Genomic DNA, 26,630 nt, shown 5'->3' with positions numbered 1-26,630 from the left:
GTGTGTAGATACACAGTACGTAATGACAAATAGTATCTAGGACATGTACTATACCTCATGTATAGTATATAACATACTGTGCGACTTCAGAGAAGGGGGAGAGAGTATTGTCTGGGTATAATACTGCTTGTGTATGTAACATCATATACTATGAGATTAGAAATAGTATAAATTATAAACTGTGTAGTAGATAGTGTGTAATCTTTCATATTTAAATATAAAAATATAGAGATGTAGGGGGCAGAGTAGGAAAGAGAGGAGAGAGAGAGAGACACAGAGTGTTCTTGTGTATATGTGTATAGCTACTGTATGTGGTTATACAAAACGTAGTATGTATAATGTATAGTATGTTTTTTTAATATATAGTGAGACGAGAGAGTCTGTGTGTAGTTTCTGTGTAAGGGGTGTGCAGCATATGTCCTGTATAGTGTGCATTGCACGTGTGAATGTATAGGGTGTGTATGTATTATATAGTGGGTGTACATTATACTATATGGCATATAATTATAAATAGTATACATTATAAATATAGTATTACTTACAGTAAACTATATAATACAGATTATAATATTAATATAGCTGGGGGAGAGAGAGAAGACACTCTATGTGTGGGATACACGATGTATGCGGGGGGGGTGTATAATGAGAAAGGGGGTGGGGGGGGTGGGGTGTGTGTTTAGCAAGAGTGTTTATACACAAAATGACTATAATAAAGAGTATATAGAATAGGTACTATATAAAGCACAGTGTATATAATATATAATGGGGAAAGCAAAGAGAGAGAGGGACTGTAAAAAAAAAAATATATATAGCTTGTGTTTATTTATTGTGTGTGTGTGTTTAAGTATATATCTATATATATCAATATATGTGTGTGTATATCAATATATATTCTGTGTACATGTAGATAATATATAGTCTATTATTAATAGTATATGTTATATATACTCTCTAGAATACATGGTACATAGCGTATAGTATATACACACGTGTATGTATATAGAAATATATGAACAGCAAGCAAGCACGTGTGTATTTATATATATAGTTTGTGTGCATTTATCTAGTTGTAGTATATAGTGTGTGTGTCTGTGTGTGTTGGGGGGGCAGGGGGACACGGGGAGGTGTGTGCAGACATCCACAGTGTGCGAGAGCCAGAGCCGGCAACCGTGCGGGCACCCCGCCACGAGTGCTGCCTGCGTGTACACACACACGCGGGAGAGGGATGGAGAGAGCGCGGTGGGTCCGGGCTTGTCTGCATGTGCACACACACTATATCATGTATAATTACCTATTATAGCTAATTATAGCCATGAAACTGTACCCATAACTAGATAAAATGTGTGTCCAGTCCTAGAACATTTGTACAGATTTCCGTGTAGCTCTGGACGTAGCACATGCCGGGGGGAGCCGGTGGCTCTCTCCAGTTAGTTTACACGCGCCCACACCCCCCTCTGCCCACTGGCCGTGCTGGACAAGGCACCCGCACTGGCAGCGCCCGGTGCAGGTCCCCGAGCTGCCCCATGTCCCCAAGCTACCCCGTATCCCCGAGCTGGCCGCCCCGCTTGCCCCACACTGGGCCAGCAGCTCCGCTCACCCTCCAGCCGTGGCTCCTGGGACACCGGGACGGGCCAGGGAGCGAAGGGCAGCAGCTGCCCCCATCCCGGCATGGCAGGTCCCCAGGCCCCGGCCGTCAGCATCCTTGCCACTGCCAGCCGTCCCCTTGTCCCGTGGGGACGGTGACGGGATTGTCACCTCGCGGCGCTGGGAGCCCCCCTTGGCCAGTGGGCTGCCAAAACCACTTATCCCTGCGGCACGACTGCGGGCTGCGGCCTCGTTAATGCCATCCTGCTCGAGAAGTGCTGTGCTGAGTCACTCCTTTCTGTGTAAATATCATGGTAAAAAGACATGACATTTTCTGGGCCATTCTTCTGTATTAATAAGATTCCAAGTACAGGGTGACCTTTTCACAAAGGATTTGTAAATGCCAAAAACTGCATAAAAAATCTCTCTTTCTCAGGCAGACAGAGGCGTCATAACTTTGCATTTATTTCTTAAATGGTGTTTTCCTGCCTTTCCCCTTTGGTTTTTATCATCTCTTTCCACTGAATGCGTGTAATGAAATCTGTACCTTCAATAACGGCCACAAAAGAGAATGAGAAAAATCCAGCAATAAAATAATCACCTGCCCAGGGAATCGTTCCGCTGTGGAGCCAAATGAATTAAAACAAACAAACAAGGAGGGGCCGGTGCCCCAGCATGAGCCTGGCTGGCGGGGACAGGGGCCGCGGGCATTGCTCTGCCCCGGGGCACCCCCCGGCCGTTTGTGTTTGCCTGCGAGGGGAGATGTGCCTGGGGCTGGGGGCAGAGCTGCCTGCAGCTCCCACTTTGCGTATAACCTGGGCTGGTGATACAGTTTCTTACCACTGACCCGTACACACGCAGAGAACAGAAAAGCACAAAACAACCACCTGAGGGGTTTGTATTCCATTGCATTTGGGATATTTTATTTTTTCCTGCCTTTACAGCATGCTGTTCATCTCTTTGCACGTATTTCCAACAGGCCGTAGCAGAGTGACACGTCTACTTTAAAAATAATAAAAACCAACCAAACAAAAAAAACCAATAAAGCAAAAGGTTCGTAACTTCGCCAATGAATGGCTGAGGTGTCCCACAGGAGGAGGCAGTGGTGTCGTCCCCTCCACCACATCGCTGTGCAGAGCCAGCGCCGGGGGCAGCCCGGGCAGGACCCGCTCGCCCACCCAGCTGGAGCCGTGGAGCCGTGCTGGTGCCTGGAGAGCAGAGGGCACCCTCAGCCTCGGCTCCTCGGAGGGGGTGTCTCTGGGTTGTCTCTGGCCATGGCGTTTGTGAGGGTCGGTGGGAGCCGGCCCAGCCGAAGCCGCTATCAAAGAGGCCTTTCCACCGCCCCCCGTGACCCTCATCAGCAGGGTGGCTGCAGCCACATTGCCTTCATCAACACGTCGGGTAAGTAGGCTCTCCTGCCTTTTCGTTTCAACTGCATGGCCAGCTCCTCTGTCCTTTGACCTATCTCTGCATTTCTCATTTCGTTTCAGCAGGATTTCACCAAGAAGCCCAGCTCTAACACCATTTAATTCAATGCCTTTTGCAATAGCCCAAAGACTTCACTTGTTACTGGCATGGGCTCAAGGTTTTCATAAGCTTCAGCTTAAAAAGGAAAAATTGAGGCTGGATCTGACTCAAATGCAAGTTTCATATTTTAAAGTTTTATCACCTCAAAATATCATCCTCCTTTTAATTTCCTGAGTGATTCTTGTGCCCAGCTCACCAAATGCTAATACACTCCCCATGATTCCCGCTCAGATTTCTTGGTTTCACTTCTATTTCAATAAGAAGTATATGATCAGAAGGACGAGGAGCAACAAACTGTAGGTTGGTACCTAATGTGTCACCTCAGATAATGAGGATGTATAAGAGAACAAGAAAAATTTCCATAGCTGAATAGGAATTACCAGGTACACGTGAAGCCAGCAAAAAATTATCTCTAATGTACTGGTAAATTATCTGGAGTCTGGCCAGATGCTTTCATTTTTTAGTTGTCTGAACTCTACCAGGTTCTTCAGTCAAGGCCACTGAAATGTGAAGAGCTGCTTGCTTGCTAGGCTTATCATGTAATGATGCTTGGCAGGTTTAATTTTTTCTTAAAAGCTCCATGTTATGGCAAAAGAAACACTATACGGTGGTGACACAAGTTAATTGCTCCGTTATCGGTCAGTGGGGTGGTTCTTACTCGTTGCTTTTCAAAGGTGTCACGGGCACGTTCAGCCTCATGACGGTCCAGCAGCAGCAGGTCCCTGTGCTGCTCGAGGCTCACGCCTGCACAACTTCGTTAGGCTCCGTAACGCGGCTCTAGAGGCAGCAGCCCTGACTCCAGCTCGCAGAGGGACAGCCAGGGACAGCCAGGACACCCGGGTTGTCGTCCCAGCTGCCTGCTCAGGCAAGTTGATGTCTCCACCCCAAAGGTCCCAGCTGCAGAAGGGGATCCATGGCGTGGTCGGGTCTCGCCGGGGCCGTTTGAAGCTCATCTCCAAGAGGGCACTGGCTGCCCCGGGCTCACGGCACGGAGGGAAGTTAAGCGAAGCAGCTTCCACAGCTGGACGGAAGTTTAAGCTTTTCTGCACTAGCAGCAGGAACAGGAGGAGAGGGGGCACTGAACATTCACAGCCACATTTTCAAAATATTCAGCAACTTATGACGCAAGTTGGTTTCCGGGCACGTTGGGCACCTGAGAGCCCTGCAGGGACCGAGGCTCCTCTGAGCGCCCTCCCCGTGCAGCAGGACCCACACCCTCCCGAGGCAGCTCCTTTCACAGTGTTACCCTTCAAACTTTTCCATCATCATCTGGATTTCCCTTCTGCAGCATAAGGCATTACTTCCTGTTCAGTTCTCACTGACTAATGAGAGTAATTGGTCCCTGTCCGCTTTATTATGTCCCTCTAAGTATTTGTAAAGAGTTATCATGGCTCCCTCCAGTCCTCTTTTCTCTTCACTTAAAGATTCCCAATTCATTTTAATTTGTCCTCCCTGACCCTCCCTCCCACTCCCACTTTATACATCAAATAACTGAGCCTAATTACTTTGCAGATATATCACATTAGGATGAGAAAATTAAGGAGGGGACAGCACAGCATGCTGAAAAAGCAATTGTTTGAATTCCCAACTGCCCAGACGCTTTCCCCGTGGGCTAACTGCCGCTCGGGTTAGGCAGCTCAGGTTGGGGTGCAGGAGCTCTGCAGCAGCACCCGCATCTTTACCAGGTCCCACCATGCCAGGGCACGCAGTACCGGGGGGCGCAGAGACACAGGCAGGGGCACAGCGTTCCCTCCTGTGCTCTATAACATCAGGACAGGGGTTAATTTGGATTTACAAAGTGAAAATATCAAGCTTCATTTATATTCTGGCACCCGATGTTAATTACCTTTCCCTTTTTTTTAGCAACCATTCTTGTGTTCTGTTTCTTCACTTAAAGCTGATAATAAGCTGTCCATCTCTATAACCATTCTGCTGACACAAATCATGATGGATATGAAAAGCAATAAAAAGCAAATCTAATGAGACATTGCTCAGAATGAGACAAAAAAATTGAACCACGTTCTTTAATCATCAATGTGCAAAGCCAACTGGAATAAATTTGTTTCAAGGAGGCCTCATTTCTATTTAAATGTAAAATACACTGGCATGTTTTAAGAACCGCAGAAAACTATGGATTTCTGATAAAGTATTATCTTTGTAATCCCAACCAAAAAAACTCCAACAACCAACTAACAAATCCACACACACACACACCCCCCCCCGACATTGCAAAGAGGCCAATGGCTTCTCTTGCTTAGATTTTTCCAGAGTGAAATGCAGAAAACTGTAGATACCGAAAACTTTAATTACTCATTTGCTCTCATGAAATTGCCAGCATCATCATAAACACTGGTACAAAAAGCCTAATTCTGACCTGATGCTGTTATCAATAAGAATATCATTGCATAAAATCAATAAGAGATCATAGGCAGCTTGAAAGGGTTAGTCCTCTGCCCTTCCTCTGAAAAAAGCCCCCCAAAATAATTAAAAAGGTTTCCAATGACAAAGCAAGAAGAGGATGAGGAACCATCACTGTCATCCACGTGACCCCAGGCAGATCCTGAACCCTCAAAATCTGCAAAATGAAAAGCTCAGCCCCTTCCTCAGTAGGACCCAGATCATGAGTGAAAGAGGTCACCAGCGCGGCGGAGCCGTCACCCAGGACGTGGCACCACGTCTCTTTGGGCGAGACTCGCGAGAGCACAGAGCAGACACTGGGAAAAGCTGTTGGAGGTTGTGTGGTCACAGCCCTGAAGTTATCCCACCTCTGCTGTTGGGCTGACATCCACGTGGTCACATGCGCCTGACTAAGCCAGGCAGCCGAGGTGCCCAGGCGCCCCGAGGACACGGAGCATCCCGAGGGCACCGTCAGCCAGCTCCTGCGCCTGGAGCTGTGGTGGGACGAGAAGCCGGGGGATCCGTGAGGGAGGTGTGAAGCAGTCCTGGGGATGTGCAGGAAGGCAGAAGCTCTCATGCTTCTTCAGGCTACAGCTCATAAGAAAGTTAAACCACTCCTGATTTCATCCATTGAGCCCAGACTTGACAGTTATTTTCTCTTCTGAGCACCACACAGTGTAACTCTGCACGTCTTTGCGCAGCCCAGCCAGATCATCTCCAGCCTCACAGGAGAAAGACAAGGGCTGGGAGAGGGATGTGTCGCCTCGGCCCCCTCGCCAGCCTGCAGCCCTGTGTGCACTTCAGGGGCACCAGCGCCCGCTGGGGTCTGCGAGCATCACAGTTCCCCTCCCCGTGCTCGAGCAGCGGCTCTGACACCTACCACAGCCACTGCAGCAAACAGCGTATTAAAAACACCCCAGACAGACAGACAGACGCACTCCGGGTTTCATCCTGATGAACTAGCCATGAACCTTTTTCTTCTTATCTATGCAGAATCAGCTTCTAGGCAGTATTTCTTCTCTCCTCACTTTCGCCCCCCCAGTAGTCATATTTTCCCACACTTTACTTTGAAGCTGTATCTTTAATTGCACCCATTGCAGAGTAAAACGCAATGGCTGGCTGTAACACCCAGCTCCGCTGGAACGCTCCAAATGTTTCAGAGCAATATTCCAAATGCTGTGATTCTGAAGTGAGCTCTATATCGGGAAGAATTATGAAATTTAGAGTAATAATGCCAATCCTTCGGAACAAAGAGTCAATTATACAGCTCAAGGGTACCTAAAAATAAATCGAACACCCCATGCTGCTGAAACACGAGGAAACCAGAACAACCCCCAGCCCACCCCTATGCCTCCGCACTGGGAAAGCCCCACAACCCCGCTCACTGCTTTACCTCCACTAGCTCTGCATTACCTACCAAATACAAAACACCTCAGTGAACCACTTCCTCCTCTCTGCCACAAATGTGAGATTAGCTTAAAAACCCTCAGACTTCAAAATAGAAATTCACTTGAGGGTCTTTGTTTACCTTCTGGATAGAGATTTCAGAGCTTGCTCAGATCTCATCCCCGCCCCCCCCCCCCCCCCCCCCCTTGATGCACTGATAAAATCATTAAGAAAAAAGAAAACAGACTCCCAGCCCAGTGTCTTCAGAAAGTGAGGCATTAATAAGCATCAAATGTTGTAAAAACCTGCCTCGAGATTTTGGATAAATGGTGTGAAGAAGGTGAGACTATGAACGTCTGTTCCTTATGCTCAGTACAGCAGGAAAGGGGCACCCGGTTAAATCATCAAGCACTGTGTAATTAAACTGTGAGATGCATGACGGCCGTAAGGATAAATGGGTTCAAAAAGAGATTCAATTAATTCAGAGGAGAAACCTATCTGTGGCTATTAAGCCCCTTGGTCCCAATGTAACTTCTGGCTCAGGAAGTCTCTAATCTGCTAATTACTAGAAACTGGGAGGCTTATTTGTAGGCACGGATCACTTGGTATTTGTCCAGTTTCTGCTGGAGACAGGGTACTGGCTGGATGATTTGGGATGCTCCGATGTACTTAGCCTTCATTTGGGTCTTTTAAAATCATCTTACCAGACACTCTGTGGTTCTCGCAGCCTCCAGCATCCTTCGTCCCTGCAGTGGCACTCATGACGAGCCGGGGGCCACGAGCTCACCCACCAGCGAAGCCCTCAGAGCCAGGGTCTGCAGGGGGTGTCCAACCACAGAGGTTTGTGGATCAGCTACTGTCACTCTGGAAACGGCAGCGGCACGAAGGCAGCGAGGGAGGGTCGGCATGCTGGGCTGGAGCAGCAGGAGCGTCGGTCGCGGGGATCAGCCCCGTTACAGGAGCACAGCGACAACCTCCAGGCACCCACCCACGGCCTCACAGGGCTCTGCACTGCCTCACCTCGCCGCAGACCCAGGCTGCCACCTCCGCAGGTCACCCCACGCTGTCCTGCCCACAGGCAGATGTCACACTTCCACAAAGCTGCCTCGCTCCCTCTGCAAGCCCGGGGCGCAGCCTGTCTCCTGGCTCGGCCTGTTTGCAGAAGCCCCGGGAGCCCGCGGCTCCCCAGGGCATCCCTGCCCTCGCCAGGGTCTGCTCCCCACCACCGTGTCCCCGGCAGCTCTCCCGCCCAGCACCCAGGAACGCTCCAGAAATCCCAGCATCGTTCTGTGTTTCCACTTTCATATTCAGCTGCCCTTTAGGTTTCTGAAGGCTCTTTCCCTTCGCATTTCTTAAATTATTTAGATGATATTTTATTATTGCAATAAAGTAATTGCACTGGCACAAGATGAACATTAACATTTGCAGTGTGGGTTGAGAAAAAAAACACCATCTTTAAGCCTCCACACCGAAAATGATCCTCACCAACAAACGATGGTGTCACAGCAAAAGTTCCTCCCGCGACAGAAATCACTGCGTCTCCTTCAGGTCTTCTGAACCTGAATGCCTCCACTGCAAACACTAACAAACAACAAAATCAAACGGTTTTTTTTCTCCAACAGACACCCAGTCCTTGTGATTTCAGATGCATTTCTGTTTCCTTGTTTTATCTGCATGAACAGTTTGAATGGTTTTATAATTTGCCTGTGCTTCCATTTTATTATATCTGCCTTCCATCTGTTATTTTTACAGTTTATGTTACCATTCTCCTCTCGCTAATGCCAGTGGCTCTACTGTAAAACCGATGTTGCATCTTAGAAACTTATCACCTCCCTCAAAAAATATATCTCGTGCATGATGGCATAAGAACCGCCTGGAGAAGAATGAATGGGTCTTTTATTAATGATTTTCTGATAGAAAGAGCCCACCCAATAGTCACACTTGGTGCAAACGCATCCTCTCTTCTCACTGCACTTTGCAAAAGTCCCGCTGCACAATACAGAGCCCATTCACCAAAACTAAAGAAAAACCCAGTTACACAGGACTGTTATCCTTTAGATAAGGGATGACACCACTTTCTGCATTTTTGGAGAACAAATGCTTCACGTGGAGGGAAAACCCTCACCTCGCCCGGCAGCCAGGGCACTGCCTCTGAAGGCAGCGGGAAGGGCAGGAGCATCGAGAGTGGCCCAGCTCCTTCCCAGGCGCCGTGCGGGGCTACACACAGCCCTGGGCTCGTCCCGACAGCCAAGGGTGCGCCGAGCAGGGAGCTGGGTCCCGGGGATGCTCCCTGATCCGTCCAGGGCTGCAGAAGAGAGGGGCAATGAAAAGCCAGCCTGGGGACTGCCAGGGCCGGGCTTTAGTGACAAGTGCCCACAGCTTGCAGTCACTGCACCGTAACAGTCATCCTCACCGCTCAGGATTTCAGTGGGTCGTTGGCCAGGGGTCTTTCAACAAAACACTTTTTAATCAGACTTAATTCACTGAGGCTCTCGTGGTGTGACCTGTGGGGTGGTACTGGGCAGGTGTCTCAGGTCTGCAGAGCCCAAGCGAGGGATGTGGAAGCGCAGCGGCCGTGGCAGGACACGCACCCCTATGCCGCCTTGGCGTCGGGTGAGAGAATCCACAAACACGCAAAATAAATATAGATTCCCTTAATATTGTCTCCAGTACTAAATTCTCAACCGCAGATAGGCAACAGATGAGTCCCACACATGTCGCAGTCTTAGGCCAGTTAAAATTTTCACTTATTTGTGGCAACACACAGTTTTTCTCCTTGTTTTATAATTTTCCAAGCACAAGTATAATTGGCTCTGGCCTGCTACCAAGAGGTTTATTAAAACAGCAAGGGATGAAACTAATGATTGTTAAGAAGATCTAATTCCAAGGATACCGAGTTGTTCATTACACATTTATGGCTACTAACCAGTGGCGCTCAAATAAAGGCCTGTGGATTTGTTTACCTTGCCAAGGCACTAGGATGCATCCAGTCACAAGAATTCAAAGGTTGATGCAGAAATCAATATGGAGCTACTAAACACCCTACTGTGCAGCTGGAGGAGACTAATTTGATGATGAACCTATGAGTCCCATAAAAATATGCATAATTTAAAACCTATTAAAAACATAAGCTGATAAAGCATCAATATTTAAACACCATCCCCTGCAGTGTCACCACAGATTTTGTGGGACGGGAAGGTTTTGTTGAACACGAAGGTAACAAAGACACAAGAATCACCTGAAACACTGCTTTGACCATTTTCCATGGGATTCTTACTAGGAACAACTTCAAGTAAACAAGTCACCGCAAACGCCATCGGGACTGAGTCTGAGTGACTCTGAACTCCTGATCCCTGACGACGACCAGCGCGTGCATCCAGTTCAACCACAGCTTGAGAGAATGAGTTTTCAGCTGCCAGCCTTAAATCATTTATCACTCGCTTTCCAGCATCGCTTCATGCCAGGTGCTTCAAAACACCAAGATTACTGGACGATGCCAAAGACAATCTGCTGCATGGTCACACCAGCAGACAGGTGTCATTGCTGAGGAGTGTGTTTAGGGACAGCGTGAGCCTGAGCACAAGCAGAACTGCCACCTGCGATTTGGGGTGAGGGAGGCTTGTTTGCAAAGGACAGAGCTCCACGGCTTGCAGAGGACTAAGGCCCCCAGCTTAAACCCGCCAGCTCCAAAGAAACCGGCCGTGGAAGGCACTCAGCAGCTCCCAACACAGCGCCTCAAGACCCCCCACACCGAGTAGCAAAGCTGCTGGAGAAAGCTCACTGGGACCGGCCCCACACCGGCGAAGTCTCTGCTCCCAGCCTGCCGCTATCCTGGGCCAGAGCACCCGCACGCCACCCAACTGTGCTGCACTGGCTAATTTGCACTTTAACTAGCTTACTGTTAAAGAAGCCTTGCCTTAGTTAATCCAGAGGCCATCTGCTGAGAATGATGCATTTATTACTAAGAATCTACCTATCTGTATTGTACATGGTGAATCTCAATCATTTTAACTTAGACACGCTATTATACATACCATGAAATTTAACAAGGTATGTCCTATATGGGGCTGTAACGTTGCAGCTGTGTGGACTAATTAGATAACACTCATTATTGTTCATTCAATTTGCGTTTGCAGATGCAGGGAGCTGAGTGCTGACTGCTCTCGAGGCTCTGATTGATTGCTCCCACTTTGCATTCATTAGGAAGGTGGCCTCAGCACAGTAGTTTTACAACATGTGTTTGCTACCACTTAACTGGATGTGCCAGTCAAATGCCTTGAACTGTGTCTCTTGATTAACAATATTTTGCAAATATGGCGCAGTCTATTTTAGCAGCATGACAGGTGGATGGTGGAGCCAGTGCGCCGGGCGAGCGCCGCTCCCTGCAAAGCCTCCCCCTTCCCGCACACCGAGCGGGAAGAAATACAGCTGTGACAGTAAGGGCTGGTGACAGCTCGCCAATACATCAGGTTCATAGGTGGCACCGTCCATTGCTCATCTCCTCCAGCCAGACATGACTTACAGAAATAAATGGGCCTGTCAGAGGGTTTGACTTTGTCAGACAAATACCAAGCCCATAAAACTGGGGCAAATACAGCCCACACTGACCTCTGCGTTTTTCCCCTGATGTCCCAGCAGTGCCTGGTGGCCCCAGCCCGAGCAGCCTGAGCCCCTCTGGCCCCAGGGTCTCCTGCCCTCCCCAGCTTGGCCCTTTGCCGCAGAGAGCGGGGCTGTGCCACGGGGAGAGGTACCCAGCCCTTCCCAAATGAGGCTTTTCTTCAGATTGTGCTTTAAGTCAGCCAGGCAATCAAAACCTGTTAGACAATCATATGTGTTCCCATAGGGCTAAGATCGAAATGATGCCCGTCTGTAAATTATTCAAGATTAGATTACATCTTGGCAAAGCCCATGGTCGAAATAATAAAGAAACAGCGCAAAAGGCAACTGGTATTCGTGAAAAATAAATATTGTCAGACTATCTGCGTGGCCAGGTTGGAAAGCAGACCGAGCAGCCAGACTGGAGCGTCTCTGAACGCTGACTCCGGCCAAAGCAGCCGCCCCGAGTCCCGCAGCAGAGCTGGGGGCTGCGCCAGCCCCCGCCCCAGCACACGCACCGCGCGGTGCGAGCGGCGAGGACGCCGGCGTGCCCGCCCTGCTCTCGGGGAGGCCATGGTGGGGTGCTCTGGGGCTCCTCGGGCTCAGGGTATCACTGACTCCGTGCATCGATTGAAGCTCTTACAGCTCTGCACGTCAGCCAGCCCCGCGGCGTCGGGGGTGCCAAAACAGCCTCAGCGCAATCTGTTATTAGCCCTCACCTTCTCTTAAAAACATTTACTCCAGCTTCACTGGCATTAATTTAGGGGGTTAAAGGAACTGGTTCAGAAGTGTCTCCTGCAGCCTGGGGGATGTGGGTACCTGGGTATCTCCGGGGCGGTTCATCAGCTCCAGCATGGCGCTCGGCCGGCGCTGGGCGTTAGGACATCACACCCTCCCAGTCGTCAGGCTGGAGCGTTTTCCAGTGATGAGTTTAGTGCCCTCCTGAAGATGTGGGCTGGAATTCCCCCATCCTGCTTTCACCGCCTGACGCGAGGCTCCCTGCCTCTGCTCCCTCTGCAGCAAAGGCCAGCAGTGACCAGCAGCCCTGGGCCACCAGTGGTGGTCCTGCCCCAGGGATGCTGCCCCGGCGCTTCCCACATGAGGAGGATTTGCAGTCTGTGCAGATCCGTGCTCAGGGGACACAGGACAGAGGCTGGCTGGGACAGAAATGTCACATTAACACCTTTCCATATACTCCCGGTGACCAAGGCCTTTATTTCACGGTGTGTCGGCTGCAGTGGCAGAGCCGGGTGACAGAGCTTCCACCCATGTCCCCCTCCCTACACATGCTGTCTCACAGGGCACGCAGAACTGGGGAACAGGGGTCACCCCCCACACAGCCGGCCCCGAAGTGCTGGGCTTGGCCACTGTGCAGAGCATCGCCCGTCACCACCTGCAAACCCAGGAGCAACCTTTGCTGCACAGCAGCTCTGCCAACCAAGAGCACAGGCACATGCACAAGGCAAAAGGCTCAGAGAGTTCCTTCCTCAGAGCACCTCCAGCTCAGAAATCAAAAATGGGCGAAGTCAGAGCGAGGCGAGATGGGGCTGTTTGCTCAGAGCAAGGCTGAAGGCTGGAACATGGATCCCACCACTGCCCACACCAGGTGAGCATCAGCGTACGCTTACCCTGCAGACCAACTCTGCTGCCAGCTCTAAAACTTAAACCTTCTTTCAAGCCAAGTATTAACTGTCTGCTTACTCAGACTTCTCAACCCCCAGGGGCCTCATGTTTTATTTTTCACAATGCTGGAAAACAAAACCCGGGAAATAGCATTTCCTCACAATAATGACAATTCCACCAAACAGAAGAGCCGTGCATCCCGCTCAGCACCATCTGTCACTGCAATGGCCGCTTTCGAGCCAAGCTGACAAAGCAGCTACAAGCCCCAGTCAGGCGGACACCAACCATGGCCAGAACAAAGAGGAAGAAGAGAGGAGCCTTGCTCGTGGCCTGATGGGGCAGTCAGAAAGCTTCAGCCCTCTGAAACAAATGGGGAGCTTACAAAAGCAGCGGATGGACTAGGGACCAGAGTTATACATGCCAGGCTAACCAGCAAGGCTTTCATTTTGGGGCCATTGCTGGGAGAAAGACATATTAAGAATAAATCAATCCGCCCAGGCACCCTCCATTGCATCAGCGCGAGGGTCTCAAGAGGAGGCTCCTGGTCCCCGCTCTGCGCCGGAGCTCCCGGCTCTGCAGAAGAGCAGTGCAAGGGGAGGCAGCAGCAGGGGGCTGGATGCCCCGACCCATGAGCACACCTGGGTGGGGATGAGGAGGAGGAAGAGGAGGAAGAGGAGGAGGACACTGGGTCTGCAGGGGAATCTCTCCATTGGCACATCCCCCGTGATGTTTTGCAGCCTGCTTCCCAGTCAGGGCAAGGGCACTGTAATGGCAAGCTGATGCCATTCAGAGCTGAACAGATTTCAGGGGATTTTTTTCATTAAACTCAGTGTTGCTAGGCTGCTAACACCAGGCAGCTCCACTGCCATCGTGTTAGGCAGATGAACTGTCGCTTCAGCTCATTTCAGTGTGGAACACTGTCACTTTTTTCCTCTTTGCGTATGCAATACTCACTGGATAGTTCAGGTCTATGCACAACATATTTATTCAACGGTAATCGTTTCATTTCTGCAAAGGAAATATGTTCCACTATTCCTGCAGCTGACAGGCTCTGGCAGAGGTTGGGAGCTGAGGCTCCAAAAGGAAGGAGAATATGTTTATGGGATGAACCACAGCTGTTTGCAGCATTCCTCTGCCCTAGCAATTATTTTAATAGGAAGAATTCCTGGAGGGTTATTTGGCTTCTGTACAGCGTGTGCTGTGTTCACAGGCACTGGTTAGGGTATCAGACGAGTGAACCTCTGAAGACATTTCTGTTCTTGTAAAGTGTTTTTTAAAAAGGAAGAGGGTTCAATTCTGCAGCCTGCTCATCCGCCAGAAAATACTTGTTCCCATGGGTAGCACAAGAAATGCTAGAAAAACTGGTACATTTACATAATCTGCATTACCTTAAGGTTGTTTATTAGCACAACTGAACTGCCCCAGACCTCCCCCCAGGGTATCAGAAGAGATCAGGACCCAACTTAAAGGTGCAGAGCAAGGTAAGACACAGTCCTACAGAAGAGGTGAATTATCTGGCTCCCTACGTTTTTGCCTGAGAAAAAAAAGGTAGGACCTCTTGAACCTGCCCACACTGCTCTGATTTCTGTGTGTGCCTTTTCTGAGTCGTAGAGCAGTTTCTGGAGGCAGTCTCAGGTCACGCTTGCTGCAGTGGTGCAACAGAGGGGGTAGGGGGGGTTTGCTCCATTGCTGTATTTCAACAATAAACTGGAGTCTATTTAAAATTCAGCAGCACCTTGTGAATGTGTTGCTGCTTTGCCTCAGAAATAATCAGAGTCAGGACAGTCCTCAGACAGCACCGTTCACTAAATAAAAAGCCCAAATTCCTTGCTGAAGGGGAGAGCGCCCCAGGGACTAGCAATATTTTAGCCCGCTTGTCATCCAAGGGTTTCAAAGCACTTCGGAAGCATTCAGTAAGTCCCACGACACGCCTGTAAGACAGACGTTTAATGTTTACTTAGCAGGGGGTAGCACTGGGGTCGCTGGCACTGCAGAGGTTTGGATCAGGTGTTGTGACTCTCAGAGCAGCCACTGGCACCAGCACAAGAGAGAAGAAAGCCCCTAAGCGCCCGCGAACCAGCCACAACCCACCACGGCTCTTGCCACACCCCAAGCGCGAGGGCACAGAGGAGGGTTTTGATCCCTGGGTGGGGAGATGCCCCAGCTCCACACGCTGTCCCTCCGCCAGCGCCGAGGCGGAGCGGATCCAGCCCTGGCTGCCTGCCCCGCGGCTCGGCCAAGGCTGCGAGCGGCAGCGTTCCCAAGCCGGCACTGTTTTGATTAGTACTGGCAAATGTCCGTGTCCTTCAATGAAAGCATCTTGAGCAGCCATTGTCATTTGTTTCAGGTGGCTTAATGAGAAAATGAGTAAATCCCTGCCTGGATTTTTACTTTCAAATCAGCTGTCCAAAACATTAAATATTTGAATTCCTTATAGCTTTAAAATGTTATACTCTCATTTTTCTATCTAGAAATGCAGATGCTTTTGAGCCCAGGAAAGCTCTAGCAGTTCATCCCACCAACAGGCTTTATTCACAAACTTACGAGCATGTAAGGCTGAATATTCATTTGGAGGGATTCATTTAATAGACCTGGTTACCAGTGAAATCAAAGAGCAGCTGCGTGGCATCACACAACGCAGCACCTGGCATGACTCAAGCCGCTGCAGAAATGAACACCTGGGGGATGTCCCAGTTGAACAGCCCCCACACAGGGGAGGGAGGGATGGGTGGAAATCACCTTCCTCAAAGGATCAGCCTCCCTATCAGCCCCGGCCCAGGCTGCTGATGGTAAACCATTAGTCTAATCCAGCAGCTGCCGGATGCCCCCTGTGAAGTTTATTACTATTGACATGTCAGTTAATAATGGTCTAATTTTGAAGAGACTGTCTCCATCATTTCTACTAATTAATATGCTTGAGAAGTCCACCACTATGCGCAGAAATCAAATTACTCTTCTTATCCAGAAATTGCCCCTCCACCCTCCGGTAACATAGCTGAGGAAGACAGACACAATTTCTTTGGCCACGGACCTTGCCAGGCAATCCCCAGGTTTAACCAGAGGCAGAGAGTTCATCTGCAGAGAGAACCGTCTGCTTTTCCACTTAGCACAGAATCTGTTTTGCAAAAGTCTAGTTATTTGCCTTTTGTGGAGAAAACCATCTATGCTTACCCCTCAGAGACTGCAGACCATTTCACAAGCATGTCGCAGGGAGCTTCTCATCTTCACGGGAAGAAAGGGCACATCGCTAATAAGGAAAGGCAAGAGAAAACAACCTCCAAGAAGACTTTACCCCGAACTCTTAGCTCACCATGCAATGGAAGATGACAGATGGAAACACACCCAAGCCTGTGATTATAAACTCCAGGTCACAGCCTGGATGTTCCTAAAACTCATGATTTGTGCACGTCATGTTCGAAGAAGCTTAAAGCATCTGACAAGAATTAGGTTATTTACTCTTCACATGCCTTGAAAACTCTAAGCCTTTATGATCACATTTAACATAAAATTAAGTCTTACCTCAAGTCCAAACCCATTTTGGGATAAAGGCTGCACCCGGCTTTTGACTGCTTCATCTCTCCAAAAGTATTTGTTTGCGAGAATTTGCAAATCGCGTTCAAGGTCAGAGGTTGGTGGTTTTAGCATTCTCAGTACTAAGGAGTGGCTGAGGAGCGATGCTGCCTGCCAGAGCCGTGCAGTAACCAAAGTGGTGGAGAGACTCAGATCCTCCCAGGTATCCAGACATGTTATTTCTAGTTGAAAGAAATGGGAATCAGTAGCCTAAATGAAAGTTAAATGCTTTAATACTTCTGTGAAAAAAAGATGTAAGAGAGCAAAGCACGAGTAAATAACATCTGCCAAATCGTGTTTGAGAATGTTGGCCAGAAAACAGAAAAACCTAACAAATATCCTGTAACTCAAAGGGGAGAACAGATAACGGCTTGCTATCACCAAATAATGCTTCTCGCATACAGAAATGCCATCTTTTATCTAGATATTTAGATGAGAACAGAAGTTCAGTGATTTTTTGTCAGTGCCATTAGTTTCTCTAGAGAGAGTATTAGCGCGCTGCTACCGACAGAACATCAATAACGGGGGTGATAAATTCTTCTGAAGCATTAATTTTCTCAGCGATGTGAAATCTAACTTATGTATCATCACTATACATCAGTGAGGGATATGTGAGCAGGCACTGTAAACACCCTGCTACAAACAAAACAATATAATTCAAGTGGAATCTGCTTCTGAAAGAGATTTCCATGTGGTAATGGAGACAGGGTTTCAGCAGTTTCCAATAACAACACCGCAGCCCGGCACAGTTCCGTGCTGCCGGCATCTGACTTTTTCCACAAACAGCTTTGCAATAAACACAAATGAAAATAAGGGCCAGATCTTCTTGGCATGAATCAGCACAGCCCTGAGAACCCGGCAATCTAGTAGCCACGGGAAAAGGAAAGGCAGGAGCAAATGGGGAAGTGAACATCCTTTAGTTATTATGGGTTGTCCATGCACACTGACCCTGAGTGCCGAATGCAATGTCTTCCGAAAAGGGAATTTTCTCTGCGTTTCCAGTGCAGCCTTGATTTGGATCTGCAGTCTGGATGCCCCAGTCATTTGGACCTTGTGAATATTTAATTCCCACCTAACTGCTTCAGTGCCAAGCACTTTTCTCTTCTTGCACTTTCTTCACCCAGCAATGAGGCTAGAGGAGGAAAAAGGTCCTCCCAGCTCATCCAGTCTGTGGCTGTAGGACACGGGCTCCTTGTTGGGGTCAGACCGCTAGATATTTGGGTCTCTAACAAAAACTCTTTAAGATGTCAAGCAACTCTTTTCTTTTTTATCTGTCTTCCCATGTGTTTACTTTATCCAGGCCATTACTAGAACTGGGCAAATACTGCAAATGATTATGCACAAACAGTCCTTGGAATTTTTTTAATTAATTAGACTCAACCATTTTCTTACTCCTTTTACATGGGGTTTTTACTCGTGTGACTTTATTCTACCAGCTCTGTTTACTATCAGAGTATCCACTGAAGCAGCAAATTGTACATGATTATTGGAGATTATTCACTGAGAGTGAAGCGATAAATGAATTATTAATTCTCACTATTAGCACTGTTGTCCTGTTGCCTGGAGGCCTCACTGAACTCAGGACCCCTTTGCTTTAGGTGCTGTAGAAGTAAACAGGGAGAGACAGTTCTTGCTCCCAGAGGGCTTTTGAGCCTGAAGAGGTAACACAGCTCAGGGGGAAGGATTCGAAGAGACAAGATGACTTGCTCAGCATCGGATCCAGCCTCTCATGGCAGAGCCGAGTGCAGGGCTGGCCTCCACTGAGCCTCTGGCAGGAGGAAACCTCAGGGTACTGGGTCTTTTCACCTCCCTTTGTGCACTTACTGTTTCCCAGGGGTGGGCCAACCTTCCACAGAGAGACAACATCTCTCTTCACCCATTTGTGCATCATTTTTAACAGAAATGTGCACGGAGAGACAGGATCAGCTGCCAGGGAAGGCAGTTTCTAGGGGCTGAGCACTCAGCAGCTCTGAACCAGCCCCACAGCAGCCCGGTTCTCGCTAGGCTGGGGGCACGCTCGCCTCCTCTGCTGGATGGAGCTCTCAGCCCCCACCACCCAAAAACCTTTGCGCCTTGTCTTGCGCCTCCATGCGTAATGGCTACCCCAATGGCCCAGCTGCTTTCTGTACCAGCCAGAGCATCCCCCGCTCCATCCCATCCCCTCAAGGTGAGGCAGTGCTGCTCCTGTGCACAGAGCCGGTACCTCGAGCTGCTGGTGGCTTTGCTCCTGCACCACAAAACCACCACCACATCTGGGAGACAAGACACACCCTCAGAAAACATTACTTCACCACTACTGTACTCCTCCAGCAGAGGAAGTTCCCTCAAATCCAACACCTTCTCACCAAAATACAGCTGAATTTCTAGGGACAGACCTCTGGACCTGGGCTAAAGAGCATTCAAAGGTTTATCTCACCCCTCGGTGATTGGCTCCAGCACAGCGTGATTACTGCTGCCATGTCCTACCGTTACTCTGGCCTATTTCAGGAATATTCAGGCTCAGATAAAGTCAAGTGCCTAAGTGCAGGTGACATGAAAGAGGGCCCCTCTGGGTGACGGCCGTACCTGGGGAAGGGGAGCAGCTCCACAGCACGTGGGGTGCTGGAAGGGCAGTAGCATTTCCCTGGCTCTGGGCCTGTGGCATCTCCCATCCCCTGAAGGCAGGCAGTGGGCATCAGGCAGCTCCTGATGGGATGAAACATGCTACAGTCATACTCTCGTCCTTCTTGAGGAATGCTGCATTAGCCATTAATTTTACCTAAGTGCTTTCTAGTTGTTGTTGAGCTAAATTGAATCGTCCACTGCCAAATGCCCTGGTATGCTGGTTTTGGCTGGGATAGAGTTAATATTCTTCACGGTAGCTTGTATGGGACTGTGTTTGGGTTTGTGATGAAAACAGGGTTGGTAATAGAGATGTTTTCCTTAATGCTGAGCAGCGGTTACACAGTGTCAAGGCCTTTTCTGCTCCTCACCCCACCAGGAGCTTGTGGGGCTGCTCACAAAGTCAATCCATACTCCTCTGGCGAGGACGTGTCGTGAGACAGGTCTAGATACTTCATCTAGATTGACAGGAGGAGACCTGATAATGACAGAGAGGAGGAGCGTAGTCTCCAGACTCTTTCTCAGGGGAAGAGATGTTACTAGCCCCCAGAAAAATATATTTTAATTCCTGAATGTCTACAAACGCCCAAGTAGCAGACCCTTCCACTGCAGTTCTATGAGCCTTCATTAGCACGCTCCCCGTTCCAAATTCGTAACAAGCTCTGGTGAGTTTTGTTCTGCCTTTCATGCCCATTGTAAATGCCCTGGAAGCTGAGGAATTCACATTTAAATCCCGCTTAAAAATATCTTTTAGCCTAGAGCTACACCTAAGGCATAAATCAGACTGATGAAATGCTGATGTAGATTTTCCAGTTCGTCTGCGCTGCGAATTTGCAGGTATTGAGCATGTAACTGCTGCAGCCCTCGCTGCAAGAGCCAGCCCAGCCCTGCAGAGGCTGCAGGCAGGCAGCAGGCAGCTGCCCACACACGGCCTGCGGTGGAGACCCGCAATGCCCACGGTCACGCAGGGTTTCCTCACAGGGAGAGCAACAGGAAAGGCACTGTTCACCTGCGGTATATCCTTATCATTACATATATTGCTGGTTGATAGGAGTAATGATGCTTTAATCAATATTAATAACATTTAATATGAGCACTAAAAGGCCCCATTATTTTTCAAGTGTAAAGAGCTATGAGAAATAAATACCCTTTTCCACAAAATTTGCTGTTCTACACTCACAGCAAAAGGTAGATAAGCCGCCAGAAAAACCCAAGAATAGAATAAGACAATATAACGAAAGAAAAGTTTTTATTCTGTTTTGAAATAACTTGGTGGTTTAGCTATTCCCCTACGATCTCCTGCCCCAGGCATCTGAACTATTTCTAGCTCAGTCATGGTCTTGCTGAACAGACAAGATGTTTTTAACCTTTCTGGGCAAAAGCTTTGTGCAATATGTGCAGTTCCTGCTGAGACAGACATAAATTCCTTGCAGGACAAGCTTGCATATTTTAGGCGGCCTGAGTTTTAATATCACTATCTGCAAACATAAAAAAATTACACTTTTCCACTCCCTAGGGGTAAATTGTAGATGAAATAACGTAGCCATGCAACATGCAAGTACGTTCAAACTCATGCTGCCACTTAAGCTACACACATCCTTTGCTAACGGCCAGCTGGGGTTTTTTCTAGTGCTACTCTCCAAACAAAAATAAGACTAAGTATCTGCTCCTGTACTGCAACCCTGAAATGATTGCTTCTGTGCAAGACAAGTCTGGTTTTGAGCAAGATACTGCATCTTAAGACACATACCTTAAATAGCTGTTGGTGTACGTTGGGCCTAGGACAGCATCTCAGAGCCTGGTGGATTCTGCACTGAAGAGGTGCCCAGAGGTTTCCTCATTTGTTGTGTCTGTTGGGTTGAGAGAATGCTTCACGCTCCCCTGGAGCACACATCATCCCTTATTCAGCACTGCTGCAGTGACAAAGCACGAGTGACCACTCTCAGTATTTCTGTCACTAACAAACACCTCTTGCGACTATAGATTTATCCGTGGTCATTTTATTTCTCTGGCATTTTCTGATCTTTGGCTCAGGTTTTTTTGAACCTCACTTCCAGCTTCCAAGTCAGGAACCTGAAATGCAGATGCTGAAGCTGCTGGGGACAAGGTAGGAAGGGAGCAAAAACCCCAGAGGAACAGTTTCTCCATTCCTACAGGGACTGCAGTTTGCAAAATGTGATCAATATGATGTATAACGGTGGAAACCCACATACAGACAAATAAAACAAGAAAGGCGCTGAAAATATGTTGGGGCAGGAAAATGAATGATCTCTCTGTCAACTATTTAAAAGCAATCCAGTAATGTGAACAATCAGAAGTGAAGAAAAATCAATATGCTTCTCATGGTGCAGAAATGGAAAACAAGCTGGATTTCACTCTTGCAAAACCCATGCAAACAAAACCCAACAGATTAATTCTGCTTGTCAGTAAATGTGGTCATTTCTTCAGAAACAGAACCCCCTCAGAAGAGCGCTCTCTCTAGACACAACACTGTTTATTGACATCCGTTACAAAAGCCCCACTGGTGTCAGTGGCACACGATTGAGCCTTTACACAGTAATTACAAACAATTGTGTTTTATTCTCAACACATTTAATTTGTTTAATAAAAAATCCACCAGGAAGACCTCAAGCAAAGCAAACAGAGAGAACAGAGCATGCCAAATACAGCCCAATCTCTACTTCTCTGCTTAATTTCCAGAAAGTGCAGTAGAGCAAAGAAAAGCAATACCATCCCTGTTAGAGAGAACAGACAATTAGAGGCATGATTGGAGTGTCCCAAAGCGGCCATTTCTATACTCCAAATTGCAGCCAACTTCTGACTTCAGATAACAGAGGGGAAATGGCATCAGGAGATTAAAGGAAGAAATTTCTGTACTAGCTCAGGAGGCGTGGGGGTCCTTCTCAGGAAGAGGTTGATGGAAGCTGCACGGGGGCAGTGTAATATGGGGAGGAATCAAGGGGGAGATGGATTAGTGGGCAGAGCGTAAGGCAGCAGTACAATTCATCACACTGCCCAGCACTTACAGAGCTACACAATCTGTCTCTCAGGTCTCAGTACCATGCACGCACAGAAAGACAGATCTATTAGTTTTCCTTTCCAAACTTTCCTCTCCTATTGGACATATGAAATATAGCCAGAAACATCATGGGGATTAAAGACCGTGGCAGTGGCTGAGAGGCAATGGGAACTGCCAGATGTTTAGTCAGCTCTTGAGCCTCAGCCTAACCTGCGTTTGTCATTATTGGGAGTGCACAATTATTCAGCAACCTTCTACCTCAGTGGCAAACGCAAGGGCCAGCTCCACCTGGCACGGGGCAGTCCTGCGTTCGGGGCACTGGTCCTGTAAACATCACCACAGGTAGTCACCCTTGGAACCAGGCGTCAGGAAACCTGGATGTTTAACAGTCCGGGCTGTATTCCAGCTCGGGCGCCTCACCCAGCCAGCGCACACATCGAGTCCTTCAGAAGGAGGAGGCACCCTCCATCAGCAGAAGGGGACGGCGAGTGCTGCTGGCAGACACACCGACCGTCCCCGCGGCCACTCCCCTGCTGCTGCCGCACCGCAGGGCCGCCGAGGCTCCTCGGCTGCACCACAGTATTGCCTTGTTCTCCAGAACCTCAGCTCTCACTAATAAGTCACTGGTTGCTAAAGTGGGAGAAAACTCCCCCAAAAGGCCCATTTTGTCTTCAGCACACACTACAGATGAGCACAGAGCACCTGGATGCAGGCAGGACACTCTTGCTACCAGCAAAGCGTGACTCTTGCGGGGAAAATTATGAAGCTTTGAGGATCTTAACTACAAAAAATGCCTAGTTTTTGCAGGAAATATGTTCCCTAAATCCATTTTTATGATGTGACTGCTTTCCGCCCTTCACCCTTCCTTTTTGCTGAGCTGCTTATGGGATTAACCTCTAAATCAAACTCTTCAGAAAAACCAAAGTTCATATGAATCTGTCACCAATCTTCTTCCAAACTGGGGAGGGGAAGATCTCCATAATACTGCAACAGCTTCTGCTCAGTTAATTGGCAGACAGTGAAAACAAATGCAGAGGGAAGAGGCTCTGAAAGGCCGTTTCAAATAAAATGCCCCCATCCCCCCCCCCAGCAGAGCCATACCACCCCCAATCACCCGCGCAGCCCCTCTGCTGTGAGTTAACATCTCCAGGGCACGGAGAGGCCTCCGCAGAGTCCCAGCTTCAGCAAAGGCTCTGGGTCCCTCGGGTAGAAGCTGGGTGGAGGCACAGGGTCCCTCCTGCTCACAGCCGTGCAGCGAGGGGTCACCTCTGTGTGCGGGGGGACACCCGCCCCCCTCCAGCAGTGCTCGGCAGGGCAATCGCTGAGGCCCTGTGTGTGACATGCAAAGCAAGGTAATGATGGAAGAGTTTCAAGCAAGCCTAATTTGTTTCTTCTAATTAGGACAAATTTCTTTGAAATGGTAGCATTTGGTAAAGTTGTAAAGGAAACTTTAGTAACGCTACAAAAACAAACCCGCCTTTTTCAGCTCGCTGATGCCGTTGGTGCTGAACTTCTCCTGATAGCAGCTGTTGCGTTTCTGAGAAGTTGCTCTTATGGTGTGCAATTTTTGAGGTCTCTTGCAGCATCTCCAACATAAAAAAAAAGAGAAAGATCTTCCCATTTTTGTCAAGCATATGAGCTCTAAGCTCCTACAACTGAAGTGATTTATTTTAATTTTATCCTCAGCATCTCCATTCCGCGGTGCGCTTGGATTTGATTTTCTGAGCGCAGAGCGATGGCAGGTGGCCAGCAGAGCCCTTGGCCGCCGGGGCGATGCTGCCGCTCCGTGGCTCCCCTGCGATCCGGCCTCGGGGGCTGCGCCCGCTTTCAAGTGAAGCGCCGCGTCCCCATCCCTCCGCATCACTCCCACTGTCCACATCGTTTAGATCAGCTCGAAAGAGCCTTTTGTCCTCTCTTGTGGTAAGCTGGATCCAGGTCCTGCATTAACTGGGCGGCAATGATGAAATGAGCCCCTGTCCTGAAGGGCCTGGGCAGCAGGGAGTGGAGAGCTCTTGGTGCAGGGATGCCAGTGCTCTGGGGACACCCAGCCACGGCCCCCCCGCTCAAACAGCCGCTCCTTGTCCCTCAGTACTGAGAGGAATCGGAAAGGTGGCACTTGTCAACCGTAAGCGTGAAGGACAGTGCTGAACAGGCCAGGCAAGTTCTTTGTTACTGGGAGCTTTGCACTCAAGCTGGTCTTTCCACACACATCTGCTCCCCCAAAAACACTGAAATTCAGTTTAATGCAGGAATAAAAATCCGTGCCCTCTGTTCCAAGCGGATCAGCTTCCCTACACAACTGCTCCAGGCCCTTAGTGGTCCATGGCCCATCACCCGAGGCACACGCACGCCTGCAGCGGGGAGCCGGACTGAGGGGCCCCCCGTCACGGTAACAGCTCTGCTCTCATCTGCTTTTCGCCCAGCAAAGGCATTTTCCCACGCAGACTGTGAGCTGCAGCTTACAGGCCCCGTCCTCCACAACCGCTGCAGCAAGACACCTATTTCTCTTTCAGTATTCCAGACAGGCTTTCTGGATTGTTGGTGGGTTTCCTTCTGGCAACCTGAAACAAAAATCTGCTTGCACCAGCAGACTACAGATTAAGTCAGACAACCCTTGCTGTCTGCCAAGAGCTCCAGTGGCCACTCCAGCTCATACAGCAATAATCAGCACAGACCCAGGCAAAGCACTGCCAAACTCCAAAAAACCTGAGATGAAGAGTAAAAGTTTGAGACTTTTGGCAAGTGTTTTTGATTTTCCTTCATTTCTCCCCTTTTCTTTTTATAGTTCAGCTTCTTTGCTGTCTCCTATCCTCAAGCACTCAAGTAGCAAATTGAGATTAGAGAGAAGACATCTGAACAAACAGCTTCTGCCTTCCAAAATAAACTAAAGCTCTTAAAAGTAGCTCCAAATACACTGTTTTAAGACAGTCCATGCTAAGGGATGAACTGCAGCCATTTAAGGCACTTTTGATAATACGGATCAAGTCATGGAAATGCTTTTGCAACCACGGCAGCTTGTGTCCAGCTGCAGGCAGGGGAGCAGGAATTACTCCTTCACTCTTCCCTTCCGCAGAAGAGAGGAGGAATACACACCAAGACCATCATCTCCATGGTGACTGCAGGGAAGCAGCAGCAGGTTTCCTAGAAAACATTGGGTTTGGTCAGAACTAGTGCAGGAAATGAAGCAGCTGCAGAAAAAATGTTTCAATTATTCAGCCAGAAGAAGCAGTCGACAGCGATGTTTCTAAACCAACAGGCAGCAACAGGATCTTCCCTGGAAATCTAGGTAAGAGACTCTGCTGAGGGCTGGCCATGCCACGAGCAGGCAAGATCTGATTCTGTTTTAAAGTAAAGGGCATTTGTCCTCAGGCCAATGACACTAGCAGGAGGTACTGTGACATGTCCACAAGCACACAATTTCCAAACCCACTCTGGTGCCTGATGTCACACCTCTCCATATATCCCCATCCTAGTGGCATTCTGAACCGCAGAGACAACAAAAATGGCAACACCATTTCTAGGAAGAGAGCCAAACCCATTCAACTAGAAGTAATGCAGATGGCACAACGACCGCTTTGTCTGTACATGGCACCAAACTCCATAACAACTCATCTAAAAACTGCCCCGCTCAGTACCTGTGGCAACGTGGTGCTACAGTAGTGGGAACCTCACTTCAATTATTAAAGCTGAAAAATTCTACAGCTAAGTGTAGTTGCAGCGTCCTCTTGTTATCCAGCAATATGATAATGAGAAAGCTATTATTTCTTTGCTCGAGTTGCTTAGACAACTCATTGTATTGTAATTTCTAATTTTGTAGGAGTTTTCTGCAGAAGGAGTCCTGTCTCATACCTAGGACATATACTGCATACAAAAAGCGCTGTTTAAATAAGACAACTGATGCATGGCAAGAGAGACATCAAAGTACCACTTCAGTGTTGCTTATGCAAACTCATCAGCAGGTACTGAGGGACTGCAGTCACTTCTGCCAGTGCCTTGTACCCTGAACTTCGGGGGCTGTGACAATTTACACCAGATGCCGATTCATCTGTGGAGCTCAGACATGTTTCTAACATGTTCTGTGACAACTTCCATTGGCCTTTGCAGCTTCTTCAAAAGCTCTGTGGGTATAGCCTGGAGAAAAACCCTACATTTCACAGAAGTAACCAGCTATGCTGCTATTTGGGACGGGACCCAGAGCACACTCTGTACACCTCAAGAATTCCCTCCCAAGTCAGTACAACTCACCTTGTAAATTAATCCTCTGCAAGAGGCTGAACAGGACCCTTAGTAACTGAGAAAGAGGGAACGCTTATTTTTTTTTTGAAGG

General features: G+C 48.7%; 1 protein-coding gene across 4 annotated transcripts; it reads right to left on the bottom strand.

Moving 5' to 3' along the window:
• Positions 1–2,496: 2,496 nt before the first annotated feature.
• On the bottom strand, positions 2,497–21,085 carry LOC141932094 (uncharacterized). 4 transcript variants are annotated; one of them, XM_074845133.1, is made up of 5 exons: positions 21,035–21,085; positions 19,249–19,368; positions 16,633–16,865; positions 16,285–16,360; positions 2,497–4,159 (listed from the first exon to the last, which is right to left on the bottom strand). In XM_074845133.1, the coding sequence occupies exons 2-4, from the start codon at positions 19,325–19,327 to the stop codon at positions 16,307–16,309; spliced, it is 366 nt and encodes a 121-aa protein (XP_074701234.1). In that variant the 5' UTR covers positions 19,328–19,368; positions 21,035–21,085; the 3' UTR covers positions 2,497–4,159; positions 16,285–16,306. The 4 variants fall into 4 exon arrangements, with proteins under 4 accessions (XP_074701234.1, XP_074701233.1, XP_074701237.1 ...); XM_074845134.1 differs by lacking the exon at positions 16,285–16,360 and adding an exon at positions 4,958–5,040 and having other exon boundaries at positions 4,139–4,159; XM_074845132.1 differs by lacking the exon at positions 16,285–16,360 and having other exon boundaries at positions 2,497–4,154.
• Positions 21,086–26,630: the final 5,545 nt, after the last annotated feature.

Source organism: Strix aluco, chromosome 19 (assembly GCF_031877795.1).
Source record: "Strix aluco isolate bStrAlu1 chromosome 19, bStrAlu1.hap1, whole genome shotgun sequence".
In the NCBI taxonomy this organism is placed as follows: Eukaryota; Metazoa; Chordata; class Aves; order Strigiformes; family Strigidae; genus Strix; species Strix aluco.
The sequence above is the reverse complement of the archived record's forward strand: the minus strand, read 5'-3'. Positions and strand labels throughout refer to the sequence as shown.